A 27,563-nucleotide genomic window follows, 5' to 3' on the forward strand; every position below is an offset into this window, starting at 1 on the left:
TATCTGTGCCTGTGTGTCTGTGTACAGTCTACCACAGCTCATCCCATCGCCGACCGATCTACCTGTAATCCCCCACCAATTTGCTGAAGAACGAGCAACGAGCAGGTGGTGGAGCAACCACGAGATTTCGGTGACGAGCACCGCCGAGTTCAGTCGAGTGCCGGCCTCTCACCGTGTCGCATCGTTTCGGCTCAACTCGCTCGGATATCCGATCTCTCTCGCGTTCCTCGACATCGTCGCCGAACGTCTGTCCTGTCAGCCTTCTTCGCCGGCTGCACGCTGGAAACGGAAACGGAAGCTTGCCAGCAGTGCTACCGCCTCCAGTGAACTGTCCTGTTGCCTGGTGGCTGCGATGTGAGACTCTGTTTCGCTGTGGAAGGCGCTGGAGAAGCTGTTTCCTGTTTCCTGAAACTGGCACACCGATCGTGGACCATTATGAGATCGAGGGACACGTGAGGGCCCGTGACATGATAGACGAACTTCGAAAATGTGAGTAAAGTATTCTTTCTTTCTTTCTTTCTTTCTTTTTTTTTTTTTCTGGTGGAATTGAATTGCAGATTCAATTTTTTGTGTTGGTCTTTTTTGGATTTTTTGTCAATTGAGCGAAAGTAGGTTTTCGTTGAAAGAGAAAAGAGACGAAGAGTAAGTTGGAGGTGATATAATTGGGATTTTGAGTTTCTGTTTTAGAGCCATTTGTGTATACATGTTTAGAGATTCTGTTTGTATATTTAAGCCCCTATTTGTACATTTTTATGAATCAAATATTTCCATCAATGTACAGGAAATTTTCCACGAAAATCAGAGTATGAAATAAATTGCGCAAGTGCTTCGTTAAATCACAACGGAAATATGAAACGTGCCCTGTTTATCCTTTAAAGATAAATCCGTGTTAATACGTACGTATACTGTTCTTGTTATTGAAGGCACCAGAAACGAAAATATTCAAAATATAGAAATACCGAAATACGTGTAAAGTGATATTTAAAATATATGGCAAATATATATATTTATTGTGAATACATATATGAAGGGGAATATTTAAAATACAGAAATATCGAAATATAGCGATATATTTAAAACATATTGCAAATACAATATATTTACTCTAATATATTAAACGTAATATATATTTAATTTACAATATATTTAAAATATCATATTTAAATTAAAAAATATATTTAAAATATATTGCAAATTATTAACAATTAAAATATATTGCAAATATATATTAACGAGAATATTTAAAATACAGAAATATCGAGATACAGCGATATTTGAAACATTGTAAATAAAATATATTTAACCTAACATATTGAACATAATATATATGTACATTACATTTAATTTATATTATATTTAGAATTACAATATATTCAAGATATCATATTTAAATTGAAATATATATTGCAAGTATATATTAACGAGAATATTTAAAATACAGAAATATCGAGATACAGCGATATTTGAAACATTGTAAATAAAATATATTTAACCTAACATATTGAACATAATATATACATACGTACATTACATTTAATTCGCATTACACTTAAAATATTCTATTTAAATTGAAAAATAATATATTTAAAATATATTGCAAATTATTAACAATTGAAATATATTTACATATTACATGTATTAAAATATATTTATATAGTAATTACATAGTAATTTATAGTAATTATGTAGTAATTTATAGTAATTACGTAGTAATTTATATAGTAATTACACATGAAAGAGACGTCGCGAAATTTAGTTGGCTGCCAGTGCGCCACGATGATTTTAACATTGAACGTTCAATTTATTATATCCAATTTATTATATCTGTCTAACATATCATTGTCCAATATATAATTCTCGAGCACGATGGAAGTGTATGTACTGTATGTAAGTTGAGTTGAGTCAAGACAGTGTCAGTGTCAGGGCCGCGTGATCGCGAGAATCGCGGCGATCGTGTGGTGGTGTGCGTGTGGCACGTTTCCGCGTTAGGTTCGCGGTGAATGAAGGACTTAACAGATGGTTTAGAGGACGAGGTAACAGTACGTGCATAAGCTTGCCCTGGCGAAATACACCGGGTGCACGCACACCGGGTGAAAGCAAACAGTCACGATGAATGCACGATGACCGGCTGATTAATGCTTTCCTCCGCGATTTTTACCGAATCCGAACAATTCGACGAGTGTCTCTCTCTCTCTCTCTCTTTTCGTAACCGGAGAAAATTAGAAATCTTTGTCCTTTCTCTCTCTGATGTTGGACATGCAATGAAATTTAGTGATTGCTGATCCGTGTAACTGTTTCTCAAAACTTCCTCACGACACGATTATATTTCTTTGCTTCGAAGGACTTTAGAAAATTTCGACTTTAACCTGCTGCGCCGGGATGACATGCACGTCGAGAATATTCTTTTGTCCCAAATTGCAACATTTTCTTTTAGAGAGTAGTATTTAAATGCCAACCCAGGCAAAAACGAATGATTTTTGGTTCATTGCTTCTCAATAATTTCCATCCAGTGACGTCATCGCCGACGAGTTCGACGAGAAAAAGAAAGCGACGAATTATTGCGTTACGGCTCGGTCGCTCGTTATGGTCCGCAATCGGTTGGTTAACCCTCTAGCGCTGGAACGAACCTGCCGCGCACGTCGAGAACTTTTTGTCCCAAAATTACAATATTTTCTCAGTTTTAAGTATATAACCTAAGCGAAACAAATAACAAATTTATTTGCTTCTTGATAATTTCTATCCAGTGATATCATCACCGACGAGCTCGAAAGAAATAGAAAGCGACAAATTGTTGTGTACGGTTCGGTCACTCGTTATGGTCCGCGAATCAGTTGCCAGCGCAAAGCGTTGACGAGTTAGTTACGAATAAGTTAATAATATTAATAATATTAATAATATATTAATAATATTAATAATATTAATAATATTAATAATAATAATATATTAATAATATTAATTAGCTAATTAAAGTTTGAGCACAGTTTGAGTAAACACAATAAATATTAATTAATATAAAAGATAGATGATAAAATTAACATATTGATAGATAATATAACATAATTAGTACGATACGATTAATGTTAATTAGTTTTGTTGTGAAAGTACGATAAATATTAGCTGGTATAAAACAGATGAGAACAATTAATACTAATCAGTTCTGAGACTGGAAAAATGATCTCTGGTTTGAATGAAATTTTAAATAACTTCATAATATAAATTATAAATTATAATTGCAAATAATTTCGAATAATTTTCGATTAATCCCCTTACAGCCAGAATCTCGAGATGATGAAATTAATTGCAGTCGTCAATTTCTAAAATCTAGCAACTATGTCAATAATGGTACAGCAATAAGTGCTATTCTCACGTGAACGTGTGTTTTCCAAGTTACGTAATGTTTCTCTTATCGGAGCAATTTGTCTGAACGTGAGTAATCCCATTGTAACGAAACGAAGGAGTAACAGATAACAGGAAGGATATATGTAAAGTCCAATTATATAAATCGCGAATTATATAAATCCTCCAGATCTTGAAGACAAAAAAAAAAAAAAAAGGAAAGAAAAGGAGAAGAATCTCCGTCTCAGGAAACGGGAATTATTCACATCGAGATGGCATTGAGTAACGCAATAAAAAAAAAAACACGAAACGCATTCTCTTGCGTCAAACACGCCATCAGCTGACCCTGATAAATAAACTATAAAACGTTGATCTGGATCGAATCACGACACGATCGATCGGTAAAACAGCCTGCCCATTCGCGTCACGTGGGGCAGCAATCCTCCGGATGATTCGATGGACATTGGAATTCGCGGCACGATGTCGATCGCTGGTGTAAATGTGTCGGATTTCTGGCGCAGTTTTTTTCAAAACGCGGTTGGCCAACACAGGATATTTCTTCAAGCGACGTTGAATAATGCTTGGCGCGGGCAGGTGCAACTTTTTTGCGAAGTCCAACAACGTATCCTAAATATCAGGTCGTTCGGACGTTTCTCATATCGAAACATTCGTAATTTATTATTTATTATTTAATTTGTAATTGTTTAATTTAACTTGATTCATTTGCTTTATTTATTATTTATTATATAGTATATTTATATGGTAAAATTAAATTCTCTCGTCGAAATAGATTGATGAGCGAATTATTTCAAACGATGTAGGATCCTTTCGTCTTGTCTGAGAAAAAGAGAACGAAGAAGAAATTGCAGAAAATCAGCGCAGGTTTTCCAATTTCCTCGCGAGGAAAGGCCTCTCTAAAGCCAGGCTCAGGCGAGTTAGTAACAAGTGTTTCGTACTTACTTTCTCCAGAGACATGCCTACGTCCACGTAGGCGTGCGTGTATCGAAGGATTCTAGACTCTTCGTCTGGCCACTCTAATTCCTCGAAACGCTATCTACGTGCTTGGAACGCTGAGATATCTCGCGAGTTTGTGAGAAATTGGCGACATTCCGGTTATTTATTTTTATTTTATTTTTATTTTTATTTTATATATTATATATTATTTATATATTATTTTATATTATTTTTATAATTTTAATAATATATAACATTTAATAATTTTTATAATATTTTATATTATTTTTATAATTCTAATAATATTATATAACATTTAATAATTTTTATAATATTTTATATTATTTTTATAATTTTAATAATATTATATAACATTTAATAATTTTTATAATATTTTATATTATTTTTATAATTTTAATAATATTATATAATATATAATAATTAATTATATAATATTTAATAATTTTTATAATATTTTATATTATTTTATTTTATTTTTATTTATATATTATTCTATATATTTTATTTCATTTCTTATTTATATATTATTTTATATATTTTATATATTTTATTTTATATATAATTATTTATTGTATAATTTACTGCCGTTGACGCGAGTAAAAATTTTATATAACAGAACTGCCAATAATTAAAGCATAACATTTCCATTAAAGACAGAGTTGAGAATAGAAAAAAATAGAGAATCTTTATAATAAGTATTACATATTATTTATAATAATACATATTATATAAATATACAAGCTTTCATTTATATGTTTTACGAAAAATTGTCCAAATCTTTAAAAAATACTACGCTACAAGCTTTACGTCTACAAAATATGCAATAGAAATTATAAATTGATCATTTTGACCAGTATTGTTGTTAATGGTAGTTCCACTTTGGTTTGTCGATGCTCGAAGTTGTCTCTTTCGTGCGTCGCTCGTGTGCATCGGACCTGATGCATCCGCGCGGGAAGCAACGATCCGCGAATCACTTCTCGCGTTTCCTCGACTAAAGAAGTTTTGATCATCAAGTAATTTTCCATTGAGGAAGGAGATAGTTATTTCCGATTTTGCACGTTCCAAATGGCCATAATTTTATCTTCTTACAAACGTTTTTTCTTCTCGAACGAACGAATTATCTCTCTGCTGGCGAGCCAATTTCCTGGTTTCTCTGCTTAATTCTTAGTGTTTAGTGTTTTAGAATATCGAGGAATGAAAAGCGAACGTTACGATGTTAGAGAATCCGCGAAATGAAAATTTTAATAAATAAATAAGCAATGAATTTCGTTCGATAAATTATTTATTTAAATTGTACTATCTTTTATTTAATCATTTATTTAAATTGTACTATCTTTGATTTCTTTTAAATTCAATTTAATTTTAATCTTAATTTTTAATTTGATTTTAATTTAATTTCAATTTTAATTTAATATTAATTTCAATTTAATTCCAATTTTAATTTTAATTTCAATTTAATTTTAATTTTAATTTCAATTTAATTTTAATTTCAATTTAATTTTAATTTCAATTTAATTTTAATTTCAATTTCAATTTTAATTTTAATTTTAATTTAAATAAAATGTCTCGGCGAAACGAAAAGGAAAGTGGAAGCTCGTTTCACGATCGCCGAGTATCGATCGTCGTAACTCAGAGCGTGCATCGTCAAATGAAATGTTTCGTGACGCTAACGCGTCGTCCCGTACTATACTTACTTACTATCTCGATGATCCCTTGAACTAGAAAGTGATCAAAGGATTCTGGAGGAAGTGAGAGAGAGAGAGAGAGAGAGAGAGAGAGAGAGAAGAGAGAGAGAGACTGTAGAGCAATATAAATAGAATTCAACGTGCGAAGAAAATGTCAAAGACGAAAGAGACGATTTTCGAATTTTTCTCGCAATCAGAAAGATTTTAATCCAGTGATGTTACAGGTGTGATCAAATTTCAATGATTTGAAATCTAGTCCAAGCTGTCGAATTTTTAGCGCTTCTCAAAAATTTAATTTCCTCACTTTGTTTGTTTATCGTTTCATTTTCGTTTCTTAAAAATGTCCAAACTCTCAGAATTCCGAATTTTTAAAGAATTCCTCGGTTTCTCGAATCTCTGAAATCTTCTGTCAAATTTTCAAACTTTTAGCCAAGCTCTCGAGCCTTCGAACCTTTCTCAAATTTTTTTTCAAATTTTTGAATTGTCAAAATTCTCAAATTTCTCAAACTTTTCAAACCTGCTTTTCTCAAATTTTTCAACTGTTAAAATTTCTAAATTTCGACCGAAGTTCTCAAACTTTTCAGACCTGCTTTTTCTCGAATTTCTAAACTGTCAAAATTTCTAAATTTCGACCGGAGTTCTCAACTTTTCGAATCTGTTTCTTTTTTCAAATTTCTAAATTGTCAAAATTTCTATCGAAATTCTCAAGCTTTCATGCCTACTTTTCTCAAATTTTTCTACTTTTCTTTGTCAGGTTTCGGAGACCTTTCCAAAACTCTCGCAACTCTTTCAAACTCCGAAATTCACTGCTCGAAAAAAGAAAATCCTGCTTCGGCTACTTCGACAACCGTATTTAAAAAAGCATCGAGAAGTAATAACGAGAAATTCCGGTGCAGAAACGTTGCAAACTACTTTCGTACTTTCGTGAACGCTTACTCGCTAAACGCATTTCACTTCGAGCCGTGCCGTAACCTTCATTTTCACCACATAAATTCATAATACCGATCTCTGTGATCAACTTCAACGATAATAATAAATATTAAAATATAATAAATGCGTGAAACAAAAGTTTTGCTTCAGCTTGCTCGCTTGAATCTCGCTGCAATGATCGCGCGAGAGATGATCATGATCGTAGCAAATCGTCGAAAAAGCATGAGCCGATCTCGCGCGTGTTCGCGCTTGCACGAATTAGCGAAACTTGCTGATCTCCAATCAGTATACACTCGACTGTACTTTCTCTTTCTCTCTTAGCAAGGCGAAGAAGTAAATTTCAAATTACAATCGAATTACAATCGAGGTAAATTTTGATTCCAGAAATGAAATGATTTGCGAAGAGCCATTCTTTTTTTTTTTTTGTACTCAATCTGTTTTCTCGTACGGAAAATTTTCCAATTTTAATTGGTCGATTTAATTGGGTTTATTAAAAATTAAAAATTTAGTAAAAATTTAAAATTTAGTAAAATTTTAATTTAAAATTTAGTAAAATTTTAATTTAAAATTTAGTAAAATTTAGTAAAAGTTAAAAATTTATTATTTCATTTATTGACCGTATATATATATATTTTTATATATAATATTTATTACATTAATTCTATATATAATATTTATTATATGTAATATATTTTTAATTGTTATTATATTAATTTATTATATATAAAATATAATATATTTTTAATAGTTATTGTATTAATTTTATATTATAATATTTATTATATATAAAATATAATATATATATAATATTTATTATATATAAAATATAATATATTTTTAATAGTTATTGTATTAATTTTATATATAATATTTATTATATATAAAATATAATATATTTTTAATAGTTATTATATTAATTTTATATATAATATTTATTATATATAAAATATACATATTTTTAATATTTATCATATTAAATTTATATTTATATCTATTTACTAATTATATATAATAATTATTTATATATAATAAATTTTTAATTTTTAATAAATTTTAATCAATTAACTTCGACTAATTTTTCATATATATACATATATAAGTGAAGTTATCCAGTTGGTTTGGACGAATTTGGGTGACGAAGCTTGCGAAAGATTAGTCATCGAAGATAGATCTTACGTAATTAAGTTCCATGAACGTTCAGAATTATGTAAATGGCGTTTGACATGTTGAAGAGGGTTCGAGAGGCGATGTCTCGGTGCCAAGTTCCACGATAGAAAGCGTAGGTATAATTTTGTAAATAATAAAACAGCGTTCGCCTCTCGAGATTTTGCAATCTGATTTCCACGTTACAAACGCGCAGGACTATTAAGAAATTATTAAAAACTCTAAGTTATGTCGTATGTTTTCGAACCCTTAAATACTAAAGATTCTAAAAATCACCTAATCGGTTACACCTACGGTTGTTGTTACATACGTGACAAAATCCACTTTCTCTTTCTCTCAATAGATGTTGCGATAGGCGCTTTTTTTTCTTTTTTCTTTTTTTGTCTGTTCCTTTTTTTTGGAGGAAGATAGAATCTCGTTGCACTGTTACGAAACATCTTGTTAATACTTTCCTTTTTTTTTTTTTCAAATTTCTTCAACAGCATTTTACGCTCATTGTCAGCAACAGTGCAAGTTTTCTACACAGCGTAAACAATACTAAATACTCAACTGCTGTGATATTTTTTGACTCTAAAATTATTTAAATAAGTATTAAAGTAACTATTAAATTAACTAACTATTAGCTTAAACAACTATTAAAATTATTTGAATAACTAATAATTTTAAACCTTGTGATTTTTAGTTTATTAATTTTAACTTTAATTTTAATTTTATTTATTAATTTATTAATTTTAATTTCAATTTTAATTTTATTTATTAATTTATTAATTTTAATTTTAATTTTATTTATTAATTTTAATTTTAATTTTATTTATTAATTTGAATCTTATTTATTAATTTATTTTACATCACTGTAAACGTTTCGAGAAGCCAGTTCTTCTCATATCTTTGAATTCAATGGTTTTAATTTAATTATTTCTCTCGGGGGTTTTTTTTTTTTTTTTCTCTCTTTTAAAGTGAAAATCTTTTTCTGAAGGTGGAAAATTGAAAATTTAAGATTCGATTGGTTATTTTCATCGGTGAAAACGCACGCGTGACGTGAAACAGCAACAGCGTTGCATAGATAGGGTTACACAGCCGACGATTCGTGGCGAGCACATGATTTTGTTACGCAGCAACCAGCGGCCACTGTTACGTCCGGTATGTAGGTCAGTGTAAAGGCCGTTGGTGTTGGAAAGCCATCAGTCCAAACCACTTGATGGTGGAGAACGACACGTTACGGCTATTGTAAACACACAATTGCAACGAGAAAACTGTACATCTCCAACAGAGATTCATCGAGAAACAATCGAATCGGTCCATTTTCCAAGGGAACTAAAAATGATTACAATGAGGAACAGATTTATCGAGAAACAACCCAAGTGATCCATTTACTTATAAAAAAGAAAAAAGAAAAAAAACTGGAAATAATTACAATGTAAAAAGTAGATTGATTGAGAAACAATCCAATTAATTCATTTTCCAAAAAAGACTAAAAATAATTATCACTGTCCATGGAACATTAATGTGTTCAAGCAAATGGCAACATGCAGTTTTCATTCTCGAGACAAATTGTTAGTAAAATATCTCCTTAACCATTAGGTTTACGATCAACGTGGCTTAATACCTTTTTAGTTAATATTTAATATAGTTTTTAATATTTAGTATAGTTACAGTATTTAAATATTCTTTAATACAGATTTATGATGAAAAATATATTATAAATATATTATAATATATTATACATGTTATAAATATACTATAATATATTATACATACTATAAATATATTATAATATATTATATATTATAAATATATTTTACGAATCACATTTAAAAAAAAAAGATAAAGATAACGCCTCCCTTAAAGCCATAAATTAATTGTATTTAAATGTATTAGCATACATACATAAATTTTAATTGTATTTAATACATTAGTTGTATTTAAATGTATTAACATACATACATAAATTTTCTAACTAAAAATTTTTCATCAGTCTTGCAAATATTAGCATCAACATAAAAGTTATTTAAAGTATAGTCAATCACCCTGTACAACCTCCATCCTAAGACACAACAGTGAACCAATAACTATCTCGGTTTCCTTGGTTCCATTCAACGTCATTTCACTTCGCAGGCAAAAATAACGAAGGCAATCTCATTTTTACGATCGTTTCGCGGAATCAGCATACGACATATGTATCTTACAATCAGTGCCATGATAGCTACGATGGTAATCATCTTGACGTTTCATCGAGTGATGGACCCGTGATTAATCAATCTCATATGCGAGCTTGTTGGTTTTATAATTTATTTTTAATATTACTATTAATATTACTATTAATATTATTATTAATATTGTTATTACTGTTGCTATTACTATTGCTTGTTGGTTTTATAATTTATTTTTAATATTACTATTAATATTACTATTAATATTATTATTACTGTTACTATTACTATTATTATTTGTTGGTTTTATAATTTATTTTTAATATTACTATTAATATTATTATTACTGTGGCTATTACTATTGCTTGTTGATTTTATAATTTTAATATACTACTGTATTACTACTATTAATATTATTATTACTGTAACTATTACTATTGCTTGTTGATTTTATAATTTTTAATATTACTATTAATATTGCTATTAATATTACTATTACTGTAACTATTACTATTGCTTGTTGGTTTTATAATTTATTTTTAATATTCCTATTATTATTAAATTTACTATTGATAATTAATAGTAATAATTTTACTATTTAATATTACTATTACTATTATTATTACTGTTACTGTTATTATTAAATTTACTATTGATAATTAATAGTAATAATTTTACTATTTAATATTACTATTACTATTATTATTACTATTACTATTACTTGTTGGTTTTTATAATTTATTCTTAATGTTACTATTACTATTAAATTTACTATTTAATAATTAATAATAATAATTTTACTATTTAATATTACTATTAGATTTACTATTAATAATTAATAATAATAATTTTATTATTTAATATTACTATCAATAATCTATATTAATTAATATTAATATTAATATTACTATTAATATTATTATTAATAATCCACGCGAATACAAAATTCGATCACGACGATCGTAGAACGGACGTGAAATTGGCCGGGAAAGTTGCAGCTAGGTGCCCTTAGGTCTCCTCGTTTCCTGTCTGGCTCCACGCGGCTCTCGCCTCCTTCTTCCTGCCTCTCTCTCACTGCTAGATCGCACGGAATGCGACAAACTATCATTAGCGTGTCAGCACGTGGTGCACGTGAACTTGAGAAACCGAAGAAATGGATCGTAAAAATTTATCGTTGAACATCGTGAAGTTAAATCTCTCCTAAGGTCCCAAAGGTTATAGACGCACACAATGCGTCGTCGGAGAGTGGCACCGATTCGAACTTGGACTTAATTGCAATTTGCCCCGATCGAAAAGAAACGAGCAAACCCATTGTACGCGATGATGGCCACTTTCACTGGTTTTAAAGCTAGTAAATACCGATCCGCGCGCGCGCGCAATGTGCCACTGGTGAAATTACACCATCGCAAGAATTTCAATCGCCCCCTCGGCGACTTCACTTAGTATTAATTGCGCATCTCCTTGGAAACTCCAAGCGATTGTTGGAAACGAGCAAATTACTTTCACTTGCGGTAAAGGAGAAAAAAGGAAAGAAAAGGGAGAGAAAAAAGGAATGTGCTTAGCGTAGTGGGTAATAAACAGTTCCACCCGGTGGATAAAATTCGACAAAATTCATTTCCGTTTTTATATTTTTTTACGGTAATTTTTCTAGTTTCGTATTTATTTCTACCGGCTTATCCTCCGTCAGAGAAAGATCTAGATCCTCTAATGCCTCTCTTCTCTACATTTATCGATCTCTTAATATCCTGAATTTTCGAACGTTCAAGACCTTGACGAATTTACAATATATTTATTTACAATATATATTTAATATTATATTTATTTACAATATATATTTTGTATATAATTAATTAAAATATATTTTTATTCACAATATATATTTTATATATAATTCATTAAAATATATATCTATTCGCAATATATATTTTATATATAATTAATTAAAATATATTTATTGTTATATTTTTTTATATTGTAATACAAAAAATTTTTATAATGAAATAAATATATATTTTTTGTATTATATTATATATAATATATTATTTATATAAATATAATAAATTGTAAATATATATATTTATACATATATCTCTACAATATATAGTATTTATATAAATATTAGAAAAATATAGTATTTATATAAATACAATAAATTGTAGATATATATTTTTATATATCTACAATATGTTTATTTATGATATAATTTTCATGCAAAATTCAATATAGATTTATAGAAATCAACATGGATATAAAATTTAATATAGATTTCAATATAAAAATCATTTAGACATCGCACCGGCGTGATTCAAAGAGAAAATGGTAGCGACGAATTATTGTGTACGGATTCGGTCGCTCGTTATGGTCCGCGCGAATCAGTTGCCAAGCAGCGCCGAGGGTTTAAAACCGTCCAAGTTTACAAGTCCTCGTTTACATAGAGGAACGAGATCTGCTCGCCTCGCGCTTCACTTCCGCTACACCACGCGCCGCTGTGCTTCCTGTACAATTAGTTACGGCAACGACGCCGAAGAGAGCATACTTGGCGCGAGCTAATTCACGAGTCGAGTAGCCCGGTGAAAGAAAAAGGGGGAGAGGGAAAGAAAAAAGAAAAAGAAACGCTGACGTATCGCTTGGATGCAGCTCGATTTCGCGATTGCGAAGAAAAAAAAAGGATCGTGCCACTTTCGCGTGGCAAAACTGTTTCCCCCTCCGCCTCGCCGGGAACCTGGATGTATATGTTACTTATTGGAGAGGTCGATTGTTCGACGAAAGAAGAAATGCCCGACAGTCCGGGGATTGTAACCGATTTCGAGCCTCTGACAGAGAAGGTGTCGTGACTTCGTAAGGATAGATGGTACTTCGTGCTAAGAACAAAGTGTAAAGTAGTCTTAACAAACGTGGATCGAGAAATCAGTTAGAAATGCAAATTTCGAAGTTGCAAACGATTATTTTCGTTTCGGTTGAAGAAATCGAATTTCTTCGTGCGAAGAAAGTCAAGGCATTACAAAATTATGATGAAATAATGATAAAATTATTGAAAGAAATATTAACAGAATTATGATGAAATAATGATGAAATTATTGAAAGAAATATTAACAAAATTATGATAAAATAATTAATGAATTATAATAAATTTACTTCATTATTATAATAAAATAATAATGAAGTAAATAAAAATATATATAATATAATATGATATAATTAATACAATATATAATAATATATATAATAATAAAATAAATAAAAATAATTATAATAAAATAATAATGAAATATTGGTAAAATTCGCATTAAAGGGAAAATAGAACAGATCCTCGAAGGACTTTCTAGGACCTACAAAATTCTTAAGAGAAATAAGGCTAGCTGGAAGACTATAAATAACTATAAATCGAAAGTAAAGACGGAAGTCTAAAAATGCAGGTTTTTCTGCTAACACTCGCATCCTAACAATCGACAAAACAACTAATATATATCTAAATTACCATTATTCTGTCAGTAGATAATAAAATAGATAGTAAAAAGAAAAAAGAAAACAACGTGGATGCTCTTTTGAATAAAGGTCGATTTGTATAATTATATAACTGTACATCCATTACAATCGTTCCCAGAGCCATGCTATACTGTACGCAACTAGTGATTAGGTTTAGGTTAGAATTACAAGTATCAAAGAAACCACGCGATCTCACGTGTTCTAAGATCTTTCAACTAAAAGAGAAAGAATCGCTTGTGAACTTTTTCCACTTTTCTTCCTGTACTCGTCTACTCTAGAAGCTTTGAGTATCTTTCTCTTTGTTCACCCTGTATGTTACTGGAGTAATTTTAAGCGACACAGGGAGAAGAGAATTATTCCTGGTGACGTAATTCGGTGACTTTTGGAATCGAGGAGAGACGAGTGGGGACGAAGTTGATGGGGCGCATTCCTTCTCGTCCTCGAGAAAGAGAAAAGTCCCCAATGGAGGCGAAAAAAGTGAAAAAAAAAAAAAAAATGGAGAAAAAAGAAAAAAGAAAGAAGGCATGTGGAAAAAGAAGAGAGAGAGAGAGAGAGAGAGAGAGAGAGAGAGAGAGAGAGAGAGAAAGAGAGGCGTGTGTGCAGGAAGTGGTTGGTACAGCATTGCCGGAGGGAAGGACGTCGAATCTAGGCCACAATCGTGTTCCTCTCTTCATGTTTTGCGCGGATATGTAAGGCAATACCGGCCAGTGGTTCTCAACTTTTTTTTGCAAATCGATCTTGCAACCTGTTTTTGCAACTTTGAAGCAAATTTCATAGGAATCAGTTTGAAGCTCCTTCCTATAACTTTGAAGGAAATTTCAAAGAAATCAGTTTAAAGCTTCTTCCTGTAACTTTGAAGGAAATTTCAAAGAAATCAGTTTGAAGCTTCTTTCTGTAACTTTGAAGCAAATTTCAAAGAAATCAGTTTAAAGCTTCTTCCTGTAACTTTGAAGCAAATTTCAAAGAAATCAGTTTGAAGCTTCTTCCTGTAACTTTGAAGGAAATTTCAAAGAAATCAGTTTAAAGCTTCTTCCTGTAACTTTGAAGCAAATTTCAGAAAAATCAGTTTAAAGCTTCTTTCTGTAACTTTGAAGCAAATTTCAAAGAAATCAGTTTGAAGCTTCTTCCTGTAACTTTGAAGCAAATTTCAAAGAAATCAGTTTGAAGCTTCTTTCTGTAACTTTGAAGGAAATTTCAAAGAAATCAGTTTAAAGCTTCTTTCTGTTACTCTGAAGCAAATTTCAAAGGAATCAGTTTAAAGCTTCTTCGTGTAACTTTGAAGCAAATTTCAAAGGACTCAGTTTAAAACTTCTTCCTGTAATTTTGAAGCAAATTTCAAAGAAATCAGTTTAAAGCTTCTTTCTCAGCTACTCTATGTGTCTTCATAATTCTCTTCTTAAAATAAGCTGAAATTCTTTTCTTCTTCCAAGAGAAACACCCACATGATAAATATAGGATGGCCACTGAAAAGCTGAAGGGTTTGAAAAATTCATTAAGAAAACAAAAATTTTAATTCACAAATATTCACACGTGACACTGAGAGAAATCCATTAATTATATTATCGAATAAAATAATAAAAAGTTAAAATGTGTTTGTAATAGTTATTTTTGTTTTGTATCATTCAGTCTTTCAGTGGCCGCTCTAAAATAGTATAAAATAGTTGGCGGCATAGAAATTTGATGGTTGATAAACGATTCGATAATTCCTGTCCAAAGCTTTCTAAATACGTGCCCAGCCCCCAGTATTCATATCCAGGTGTCACCACAGAAAGCAAAAGACTGACTTAACGAACTTGGACGATCGTGGATGTTTTCTTGCACGACCTGATTCCCGGAAAAAATTTAGTCAAGGTGAGAATCTCGAGGTGAAAATCGTTTCCAACAGTCCTACTTATCGTTTCTTAGAAACCGACTCTGCAGCAGTCGTTCTACTTTGGTTTCATTCTCAAGTATTAAATAATTAACATTTAAACATTATCTAAATATTATCAAGTATCATTAAATATTGTTAGGTGTTCTTTAAAAAATATATATATATATAAATATATTAATGTTAAATATCATTTAAAAATAAATTGAAAATATAGCGATATTCTTCTTTTGGACAGTTAATTCTTTTTGGAAATCGCTTCTGTTTCTTTATTTTTTTTAATCTTAGGATTATTTTAATTCTTGTCTTTCTGTTGTCGAGTATGTAGGTCAGTGACTTTGAAGAAAGTAATTTTTCTCTGAAATTAACCAAGTTCAATTTTTTAACCGGGTAAAAGCCGCACAAATAATTATAATTATAATTATATTATATAAATAATTATAACTATAATTATGCTCTACAAATAATTATAATTATAATTGCACTGTTACACTGTTGAACTTGAACTTTTTAATTTTAATAGTCTGTGTCTCAAAAAAAAAAAAAAAAAAAAAAAAAACAAGACGTCAAAAGATAAGACAGAGAATGTCATTTTCCTCTAAAATTGATTGAACTTTTAAAGCGCCCCCAATTCGTTTCAACAATGGAGGAAACAGAAAATTGATTCTCAACCAAGTATAATAGAAACTTTAACAAAATTGCTCTGTGGACAATTATAATTGTTCTGTTACACTGCAATTTTACTCGAGCTCAAAACTTTTTAATTTTATAACAGTCTACTTTTTAATTTAACAATCTCAAAAAAAAAAAAAAAAAAAGGAAGAAGAACAAGAAGTCAAAAGTCATTTTTCTCGAAACTTTCAACAAACTGTTGAGACTCGACGACGATTGCGAATCGCTGAGAAATAACTGGCGCCGCGGTTACACTCTCGCTTTCGAAATAATAATTATTTAATACTGGAAGCTGCGGTGAAATGCGAGCGACCGGTTTTTTTTTTTTGGCCAGCCAAACACCAAATACCTTCTTCTTCTCTTTCTCTCTTCTCTTCTTCGATCCACGCTTTCCACAACAAACCGCAAACACATTGAAACGCATTTTCGAAATGGCGAGTCCCTCTGCTCGTCGAATGTTAAACTGGATTTTACGTAACGGAGAATCGGGTAAACATTCGACCCGGTCGTTACATTTAGCTGTTTTTCCTTGTTCGATCGAGGTATTGCGGTGTTGTCACCGAATTACGCAACGTCGTCATTGTTTACTTCGTTGCTTCCCGCCCCCCTGTTATTTTTATTTTATTCACTTATTATTCATTTAATATTTATTTATTATTTGTTATTTGTTTAATATTTATTCATTATTTGTTATTTGTTTAATATTTATTCATTATTTATTATTTGTTTAATATTTATTTATTATTTATTATTTATTTAATATATATATATATTTATTTTAATATACATATTATATTTATTTATTATTTATTATTTATTTAATATATATATTTATTTTAATATACATATTATATTTATTTATTATTTATTATTTATTATTTATTTAATATATATATTTATTTATTATTTATTATTTATTTAATATACATATTATATTTATTTATTATTTATTATTTATTTAATATACATATTATATTTATTTATTATTTATTACTTATTTAATATATATATTATATTTATTTATTATTTATTATTTATTTAATATTTATTTAATATTTATTCATTATTTATTATTTATTTAATATTTATTTATTATTTATTATTTGTTTAATATTTATTTATCATTTATTATCACAATTATTATTTATTATCATTTATTTTCCTTGAATTTCAATTTTTATTTGTTGCAAGTTGGCGTCGTGAAATTTAAAAATTCTATTATCCACTGCAAATTGGAATGTCAGGATATTATTTATTTATTTACTTATTTATTTGTACATTCATTTCTCACGGGCAAAGAAAAATATCCATTAAAAAAATAGTGATACAATTATAAAAAGTTTTTAAATACAATGGAGGTATGAGACTGAAGTGAAAAAATTACAAAGAGATACCAAGTAAATTATAAGTAGAGGGTGTTCTGAGACTTTTCAGCGAGATTAGGGAAAATTCTTAGTTGTTCAATCGCGACGAAAGAATTCGTCGAGGTTCGATTTCCAAATTTTCATGGATCGATTCCTAAATTTTTCGAAAATTCCGCCTTCCACTGCAAACGTCGAGTATTGGAAATAAAAGAGGCTGTTACTCGAGACTTTCCAGCGATTCACTATAGCCTCCAGTAACAAAACAGTGAAATAATAATCATACTTGTGAGAAAATGTGGTCCTCCTTGGACCGTTCGTTTATTTGTCCTGCGTATTTTCTCGATCATTCGCAACCTCTTTCTCGCGTCTACGATTAGCATAATCATGGACCGCTAAATTAAGCTCATTTGTAATAAATTCCCTTGCGTCTCGGCAAAACGAGCATGCAAATCACTTTGCGTAATTTTTTACGCACGCTCTCACTACACACACACACACACACACACATATATATTTTTTTAATGTGATTCTTAATAGATCGATCGATCTCGAATGGTTGACCTTCACATCGAACGTCGATAATTAATCTTACGAATTAATCACTGGCGAACGAGCCAGTCGACAGTGATCGTGACATTCACGAATTTCACAAATGACCAAGAGTTTCTGTGAACAGCGAAGGACTTTTGGCGACTTTCGCCCCCACCGAAAGTTATGGCGGCCATAAAAAGTTCCATCGATTCCTCCGGATCATTTAGTAACCGGTCGATCTCCTCTCACTCTCTGCGAGGGGACTAACGGATTGCGCGTTACTCTATAAAATTTAGAAAATCTCAACAATAGTGACATTGTAGAGAAATTTATGGACAATCTAGAAACAATTCGTTGGATAACACTTTGTCCTTCGAATTTCCTTTCTATTCAATTCGACTTCGACCCTAACTGTCTCTGTCCACGATGACCATCTTTCGTTCTTGCCTTTTGTCTTTGTAAGTTTGAGATGTTCTGAGATATATCTCGAGGGCCAGGACAATCCAAATGAACTGCAAATGGATTTCTGTCGCAGGATGAGGAGGAAGAAGAAGCAAGGAGCCACCGAGGGCGAAGGAGCATCGATTCTGCTACTCGTCGCATTGGCTCCTGTTATCTGCTCCGCTGGAATCCTGGACCCTTGGCAGTGGGCACGTAGTGATCGAATCGAGGTCAACATTCCTTGGTTGCCATGTAATTGTCCTTTGTCTCTTCAAACCTTAATGCACGCTCGTCGAATCGATTTCCAACCACTTCGAAGAATAAATACTTGTCCACCTGTCGAATAACAATACTTATATATTACTCAATTCAACGTACGAGATATTTTATATTAAGACTTTAATTCCAAGTAATCAAATTTCACTTTCCAAATGGAGGAAATTCCAAATTTCCTTTTTTCTTTAATTACACCATATATTTATGAAATATATTTTATATATTTATATAATATATATTTTACATATTGTATATTTATATAATATATATTTTACATATTGTATATTTGTATACAATATTTATATACAACAATATTATATAAATTTTATATATTGTATATTTATATAATATATATTTTACATATTGTGTATTTATATAATACATTTTATATATTTTTTATTTTTTATATTATATTTATATTTTATATTTTTATATAATATATATTTTATATTTTTTATTTCTTATATTATATTTATATTTTATATTTTTATATAATATATATTTTATATATTTCATATTTTTTATTTCTTATATTATATTTATATTTTATATTTTTATATAATATATATTTTATATATTTCATATTTTTTATTTTTTATATTACATTTATATTTTATATTTTTATATAATAAATATTTTATATATATTATATGTTAGTATTAGTCGTACGATTTTATTTTGCTAGTCGAGAACGAGACACGGTGCTACGACGAGCTAGGCTGTTTGAACATAACCAGGAGTTGGTATCACCTCATCCATAGACCGCTCAACGTCTTCCCTCTGCCACGCGAAGTCATCAATACGAGATTTATTCTGTACACGAACGATAATCCCACGGAGGTGAGTACAAGAATCTTTAATATACTTTAATACGTATTACGTTGCGTGAAAATAAAAACTTCCAACGATTGTTACAATCGTAGATGAAACAGTTTTATTTGTACCAACTTCCCAATACGATTAGAAAAAAAGATATTCAAATAATATCACAGGTGCTGTGATGTTCCAAAGATTTTGAAATTTCGAATGTTTGTCTGCAGGGTCAAGTGTTGATAGTCGCTAAAGACAAATCGATCAAACGATCGTACTTCAGTCCAAAGAGGAAAACAAAATTCATCATACATGGGTTCATAGATACCCCCCTCAGCAACTGGGTGAAGGTGAGTTAATTATATCAATTAGCAAATCAAATGAATGTGAAAAATTAAGTATAGTGTAAAATTAAAGCTGTGAGATATCATTTAGTATATTTAATAATCTGCCTAATTTCTATCATATTTGTATATTTAATTGTAATGGAAATAGAATATATATATATTTACAATTTATTTCTATTACAAATAATTGTAATAGAAATAGATTGCAATAGAAACAGAATATCTATCATATTTGTATATTTAATTGTATAGAAATTGTAAATTTCTATCATTTTGTATATTTGATATCTGCCTAATTTCTATCATATTTGTATATTTAATTGTAATGGAAATAGAATATATATATTTACAGTATATTTCTATTACAAATAATTGCAATAGAAATAGATTGCAATAGAAACAGAATATCTATCATATTTGTATATTTAATTGTATAGAAATTGTAAATTCCTATCATTTTGTATATTTCCTATATTTGATATCTATCACATTTGTATATTTAATTGTATGGAAATAGAATATATATATTTACAATATATTTCTATTACAAATAATTGCAATAGAAATATAATAACTATCATATTTGTATATTTAATTGTATAGAAATTGTAAATTTCTATCATTTTGTATATTTGATATCTACCTAATTTCTATCATATTTGTATATTTAATTGTAATGGAAATAGAATATATATATTTACAGTATATTTCTATTACAAATAATTGCAATAGAAATAGATTGCAATAGAAACAGAATATCTATCATATTTGTATATTTAATTGTATAGAAATTGTAAATTCCTATCATTTTGTATATTTCCTATATTTGATATCTATCACATTTGTATATTTAATTGTAATGGAAATAGAATATATATATTTACAATATATTTCTATTACAAATAATTGCAATAGAAACAGAATAACTATCATATTTGTATATTTAATTGTATAGAAATTGTAAATTTCTATCATTTTGTATATTTGATATCTACCTAATATCTATCATATTTGTATATTTAATTGTGATGGAAATAGAATATATATATTTACAGTATATTTCTATTTCAAATAATTGCAATAGAAATAGAATATCTATTATATTTGTATATTTAATTGTACAGAAATTGTAAATTCCTATCATTTTGTATATCTAATATCTGCCTAATTTCTACCATCATCGCCACAGGAAATGAGAAACGAGTTGCTGAGGCACGACAATTACAATGTCATCATAGTCGACTGGGCTGGAGGAAGTTTGCCACTTTACACTCAAGCAACTGCCAACACGAGGCTGGTGGGCCTCGAGATAGCCCACCTCATTAAGCACTTGCAGGTAAAATGAATTCTGCAAGCTCGTACTCAGTTGGCTGCTCTCACAAAGGAAAAAAAAAAGTTTCTACTCGTTAAAGAGTGAGAAAGAGAGAGAGAGAAAAGAACTTATGAAACATTGTGACTTAATCTCATTCTGAAACAGACTTTTAGATCACTTAGGTTCATTTTTAGGTGGTACAAATATCTCAAAAGCAGAACGTGAAGAGAATGACGTGAAGAGAGCTAAAAGTATGTTACTCAAACTTATAACTATAAATTGTGTAGTTTTATCCTGCTTCTATCTTTCTTTTTTTCCCATTTATGGCTTGGCTTGTGGAGAAAGCAACTTGCAACTGTTGTGTTTCGATTAAGACTGAACAAACAAACAGTAGATACATGTAGAACCTATGTCATGTTGGAAATATCCTTACATTTCTTTCGTATTTTACACACGTATTTTTTTATTATAATTTGTTACTGATAACACTTGCTGCCAGGTGAAACGATTGATAGATTAATGTACTGTTTGTTCAAACGCAGACAAATTACGGACTGGACCCAAACGATGTGCACTTGATCGGGCACAGCTTGGGCGCTCACACTGCGGGATACGCGGGAGAGAAGATGGCAGGGAACATCGGCCGGATAACAGGGCTGGATCCTGCCGAACCTTACTTTCAAGGGATGCCTAGCCACCTAAGACTGGACTACACCGACGCCAAGTTGGTCGACGTCATTCACACCGACGGCAAGAGCATCTTCTTCCTAGGTAACCAGCAGATATTTTTATTCACTTTAGAGAGTAGACTTTAAACTCTTGTGTCACAAACACAGTTATCAGATCCCTCCGTTAGAAAATTTAAAAAACAAGAATTACTAATTTGTGCCTCGACTCAATTCAAGTCAGGTGCGACTCAAGCTAATTTAGAACGTGATAAGGGCTTCCAGGATACGGAATGAGTCAGCCGTGCGGCCACCTGGACTTTTACCCAAACAACGGCAAGGAGCAGCCAGGTTGCACGGACCTGAGCGAAACAACACCGTCTTTACCATTGACACTGATCAGGGAGGGCCTGGAGGAGGCGTCGCGAGTGCTGGTGGCCTGCAATCACGTGCGTGCCATAAAACTGTTCATCGAAAGCATCAACTCCAAGTGCCAATACGTGGCTCACGAGTGCTCCAATTACGCCAGCTTCCTCAGGGGCGAGTGTTTCTCGTGCAAGAGCAACAACAGCCTTAGCTGCGGTGTCATGGGCTACCATGCGGACAAGAGCCCGGCACTGGTTGGTAGACAGGCTATGGGACAGGACGTTCTATCCCTCCTCGGCTCGAAATTCTTCTTCACCACTGGCAAGGAGGACCCTTACTGCAGTGAGTGCAGATTTTCAACTCTGTTGTTTGAAATCTCTTCTGTTGCTTGCCAGTTTAGAGGACATTTATAGAAAAGATTAATCATTAATCATGGAAGAGAATAAATCACTTAATTTTAGAGAAGGGCAAGGGATTAAAATTGTTAGAGAGGAACATCTGCACTGCAGTGAGTGCAGATTTTCAACTCTGTTGTTTGAAATCTCTTCTGTTGTTCAGAGGAAAAGATTCATTAATCAAGGAAGAGAATAAATTATTTCATTTATTAGAGAGAGACAAGAAAAGGGGGCAAGGGATTAAAATTTGTTAGAAAGGAACATCTGCATTGCAATGAGTGCAGATTTTCAGCTCTGTTGTTTGAAATCTCTTCTGTTGTTTAGAGGAAAAGATTCATTAATCAAGGAAGAGAATAAATTATTTCATTTATTAGAGAGAGACAAGAAAAGGGGGCAAGGGATTAAAATTTGTTAGAAAGGAACATCTGCATTGCAATGAGTGCAGATTTTCAGCTCTGTTGTTTGAAATCTCTTCTGTTGTTTAGAGGAAAAGATTCATTAATCAAGGAAGAGAATAAATTATTTCATTTATTAGAGAGAGACAAGAAAAGGGGGCAAGGGATTAAAATTTGTTAGAAAGGAACATCTGCATTGCAATGAGTGCAGATTTTCAGCTCTGTTGTTTGAAACCTCTTCTGTTGTTCAGAGGAAAAGATTCATTAATCAAGGAAGAGAATAAATTATTTCATTTATTAGAGAGAGACAAGAAAAAGGAGCAAGAGATTAAAATTTGTTAGAGAGAAACATCTGCACTGCAGTGAGTGCAAATTTTCAGCTCTGTTGTTTGAAATCTCTTCTGTTGTTCAGAGGAAAAGATTCATTAATCAAGGAAGAGAATAAATTATTTGATTTATTAGAGAGAGACAAAAAAAAGGAGCAAGAGATTAAAATTTGTTAGAGAGAAACATCTGCACTGCAGTGAGTGCAAATTTTCAGCTCTGTTGTTTGAAATCTCTTCTGTTGTTCAGAGGAAAAGATTCATTAATCAAGGAAGAGAATATATTATTTGATTTATTAGAGAGTGACAAGAAAAAGGAGCAAGAGATTAAAATTGTCAGAAAATTGTCTTTCTTTTCAAAATTGGTTGGCAAGGTCAATGAAAAATCGCCTGAACCCGGCGAAACTCGCAAGTTTCTAATCGATTCTTATGTAGGGCATATTTAAATCACAGTCTCGAGGCACGCAGCAATTTTCCATCGACGATAACAGGGTGAAAGCAGCCGGTCGCGATTTATGATAATAAATAATTTGCGCGACTCCTACGTTCGGAGCTATCCAACCGGCTCGATCCAGTCCGAGAAGCGTTTCAGAAGAAAAATTCCACGCGATTTCATTCGCTTCCAGATGTTTGCAAGACTTTCAATGTTATCTTGAGCATCGTTAGCACAACGAATTTCCATTTCCTTTAATTAACGTAGCATCTGGTGAAACTCTTGTACAATATTTTCAAGCACGTACGTGCCTCACGCGATCTTCCTTTGTCGTTATTTATTAAATTGAAAATAATAATTTCGTGACGATTTTTCTTGCGTGAGTTTCAATCTTTTTTTTTTTTTTTTTCTAAAATTCATCAATTTTGACATACTTTTTTTTTGTTTTTTAATCATTCGTCAGGAAGGCATTACAGGATCACCATCAATCTTGCTCGGCCATCGAGCGCAGAAAGTTGGGTCCAAGGTTTCATGAAAGTCACTCTTCACGCAGAGAACGGCATTATTCGAGACGTTGATCTCACTCCTAGGTAATTTTCTCATCCACCTCTACGGTTCTACTGAAATTAATCCGTAAATAAAATAAAATTAACTCTAACTGAATGAAAGAGAGAAAATCGCTTTTTACAAAAAAAAAAAGCCAACAACTGGCCATTGCTTGCACTAAATAATAAAAGGCACAGATCGGAAGTGTGCGAATCAAAATTTGTATTTGGCAAACGCGAGATCGCGTCTCTGTCTGTTAATTTCGTGCGAACAGAGAGAACATCGATACTTTCGAAGAGATAAACTTTATTGCTTCTTCTTTCACTCCATGGCCGCAGCGGTTACATGAAATTGGAACACGGGTCGACGGTTCGAATGGTCGTCGCTCATCCAGCCGGCGCGTCCGGTGAAATTGGCAAGATCAGGCGTGTCGAGCTTTCGTGGACCTACGACATGGACGTGTTACAGCCGCGGTCCCTCTGCTTTTTCTGGTGTAACGACCGCCTCTACGTGAACAGCGTCACCGTGGACGTCATGGAACTACCAGGGAGAGGGTAAATTGTTCTTTCAACTCGCTGCAGGCACTCGCATTTCATTCATTTTATCACTCGCCTGTCAATTAGATATATTTAGATGTCGACGATTATTATTATAAATATCATAAATATGTATTATTACAAATATTTTATTATAAATATTATAAATATATTATTATATTATATAATATATTATGAATATTTTATATTATTTTAGTATATTATTATAAATATTATAAATATATTATTAATTATATAATAATATATCATAAATATTATAAATATATTATTATGTTGTATAATAATATATTATAAATATAGTAAATATTTTATGAATATATATTATTTTAATATATTATCGTAAATATTATAAATATATTATTAATTATATAATAATATATTATAAATATAGTAAATATTTTATATTATTTTAACATATTATCATAAATATTATAAATATATTATTAATTTTATAATATTATAAATATAGTAAATATTTTATAAATATTATTTTAATATATTATCATAAATATTATAAATATGTTACGTATGTATCAGATTGATAGTATACACATACATAATTGTAATCTGATGGGCATTGTAATTGATGGGCAAATTGAGGCACCGTTGGTCCGTTTAGAAAACTGTTTATAAATGATCTTTATTTCTTTTCAATCTGTTACAGTGATAAATTAATTTAGAATGGGCACATACATACATTATTTCTCATGATGAACAGTATTTTGTGTTTATAATATTGTAGTGATTTAATATTGACGTGGTATCATATTGACTCCTTTTAACATTATACATCATACATTGTTATAAATCTTTGTGTAAGTGTACGTACCTTGTATGTGCAGAAAGAGAGAAGCAGACTTCACCAGCAAGCTCTGTTCAGCAAGCAGGCAAGATTACGCGGAGATTGCCAGTGGTTCCACAGCATCGTTCATCGACAACTGCTGACAATTAAGTCTCCAAACTTAATTTAACAAATATCTGAGTACAACAGTGATAGTTTTGAGGTTTCGAGGTTCCTGTGAAAAGTATGAAAAGTTAAAATGAATTCTAGTGCGAGTTTTGCAACAGTAGGGGCAGTTAGAGCCAGCATGAATAATGGAAATTATGAGAAGAATCTACAGAGGATCAACTGAAATCTGTATTTTACAAATGGCGCTTTTAATTCGCAAGGTATGTTGGAAATTCTTAGAGAAAAAAAAAGAAAAAAAAAAAAGAAAAGAGAAAACAAAAGGCGAGAGTCGTTTGGACAAAAATTTTATTTTTAAAGGGAGAAGAAAAAAAGAAAAAAGAAACAATTGCAACCATACAGATATATGTGATAGCAAATAAAAAAGAGCGGGTTGCACGAGCCACAGGTGAAAAAAATCTGTAAACGACAATACTTATCCTTCGTAAGCGAGAGAACACGACAGTGGAATTACATATTTTCACAATATATCACAAGAAGATAGTTCAAAAAAAACCTAGAGCGTCGTTACAAAGGATCGTTTTACAAGAAAAAAAAAGAAAAAAAAAAAAAGAGAGAGAGAAATCTCGATGAACCGCCGTTATTAAAAAATATTCACATTTCTTTCCTTTCTTTTTTTTTCTTTTCTTCCTTTCTTTTCTTCTTTTTTTTTTTAATCCTGTAAAATGCGGCGTATTTAAGTATAAACATCAAACTCACGATGAAAATTATGAATGTATAATATAAGATAAAATCGGCACGCGTCTGCAGCAGTATTAATTACCATCAATATTACTTTTTGTACATCTTGTATATAAAATTGGATAGATGTAAACTAGATATAATGCTATAGTGTTAGTGTTTATAAAAGCAGGTAATCGTTCTGTAAATGATCGACGATTTTCTGGCGGAAAATTTCTTTCTGCCAGCGCAAAAATCTTTTGGTTCATGCGTGATCCGTATCTACGTACACTTTTATACAATATTTACATAAACGAATATACCCGTCAATTGCGACGTAATAGCGACAATCATTTGTGATATTTTTCTTCTTTTTATATATATATATATGTATGTATGTATAATTTAAATACTATACGTTTAAATATATATATATATATAGAATTTACTGGTAACACTTTCATCGTTAAAAATTGTACAAACTCAGAATAAGCGGACATTCGTATAAACGATACGAGTATATATATATATATATATATCTTGTACTGCGTACTATTAAAACGTTTTTAACATTGAAAACCAGTTTATAATATATATATAACTCGGTGTTAAAATATAAACTTGTCGTGCTGTGTAACGACACCACATCCGATTAACAATCACGATGCTCAATGATGAAAAATACAATCTCTTTCATTTTCTTCTCTTTTTTTTCTTTTTTGGCTTTTTCTTGTTTTTTTTTTTTTTTTCTTCTTCGTAGAAAGGTAATGTTCTCAAAGGCTACAAGGAAAAGAAACACACTTGGTACAGCTTGCTAATCTTTTGCAATGTTTTACTCCTCGATAAACGTTGTACACGTCGATTTGTCGCTTATACAAAATGATCATCGCGGAGTGCAGCTATACAC

General features: G+C 30.8%; 2 protein-coding genes across 3 annotated transcripts in view; one reads left to right on the forward strand and one right to left on the reverse strand.

Annotated features, from left to right (window-relative positions):
• On the forward strand, positions 1–26,511 carry LOC122530624 (pancreatic triacylglycerol lipase-like). 2 transcript variants are annotated; one of them, XM_043657736.1, is made up of 10 exons: positions 1–489; positions 18,699–18,856; positions 19,566–19,720; positions 19,921–20,040; positions 21,227–21,373; positions 21,892–22,120; positions 22,300–22,722; positions 24,390–24,516; positions 24,811–25,026; positions 25,872–26,511. In XM_043657736.1, coding segments are annotated over exons 1-10 (1,680 nt in total). In that variant the 5' UTR covers positions 1–487; the 3' UTR covers positions 25,975–26,511. The 2 variants fall into 2 exon arrangements, with proteins under 2 accessions (XP_043513671.1, XP_043513670.1); XM_043657735.1 differs by having other exon boundaries at positions 5–489; positions 22,291–22,722.
• LOC122530623 overlaps positions 25,640–27,563 on the reverse strand; it is a 9,957-nt gene continuing 8,033 nt past the window's right edge. Inside the window, exon 12 of the transcript XR_006307059.1 lies at positions 25,640–26,045. The gene's annotated coding sequence lies outside the window, so the exon portion shown is untranslated. The remainder of the gene's footprint in view (positions 26,046–27,563) is intronic.

This window comes from Frieseomelitta varia, unplaced genomic scaffold, assembly GCF_011392965.1.
Source record: "Frieseomelitta varia isolate USP_RPSP 00005682 unplaced genomic scaffold, Fvar_1.2 scaffold_347, whole genome shotgun sequence".
Classification (NCBI taxonomy): Eukaryota; Metazoa; Arthropoda; class Insecta; order Hymenoptera; family Apidae; genus Frieseomelitta; species Frieseomelitta varia.

Coding starts and splice junctions, on each gene's coding strand:
- LOC122530624 (XM_043657735.1), top strand. Junction 21,374..21,891: donor ACCTCATTAAGCACTTGCAG/GTAAAATGAATT, acceptor GTTCAAACGCAG/ACAAATTACGGACTGGACCC. Junction 25,027..25,871: donor ATGGAACTACCAGGGAGAGG/GTAAATTGTTCT, acceptor TTGTATGTGCAG/AAAGAGAGAAGCAGACTTCA.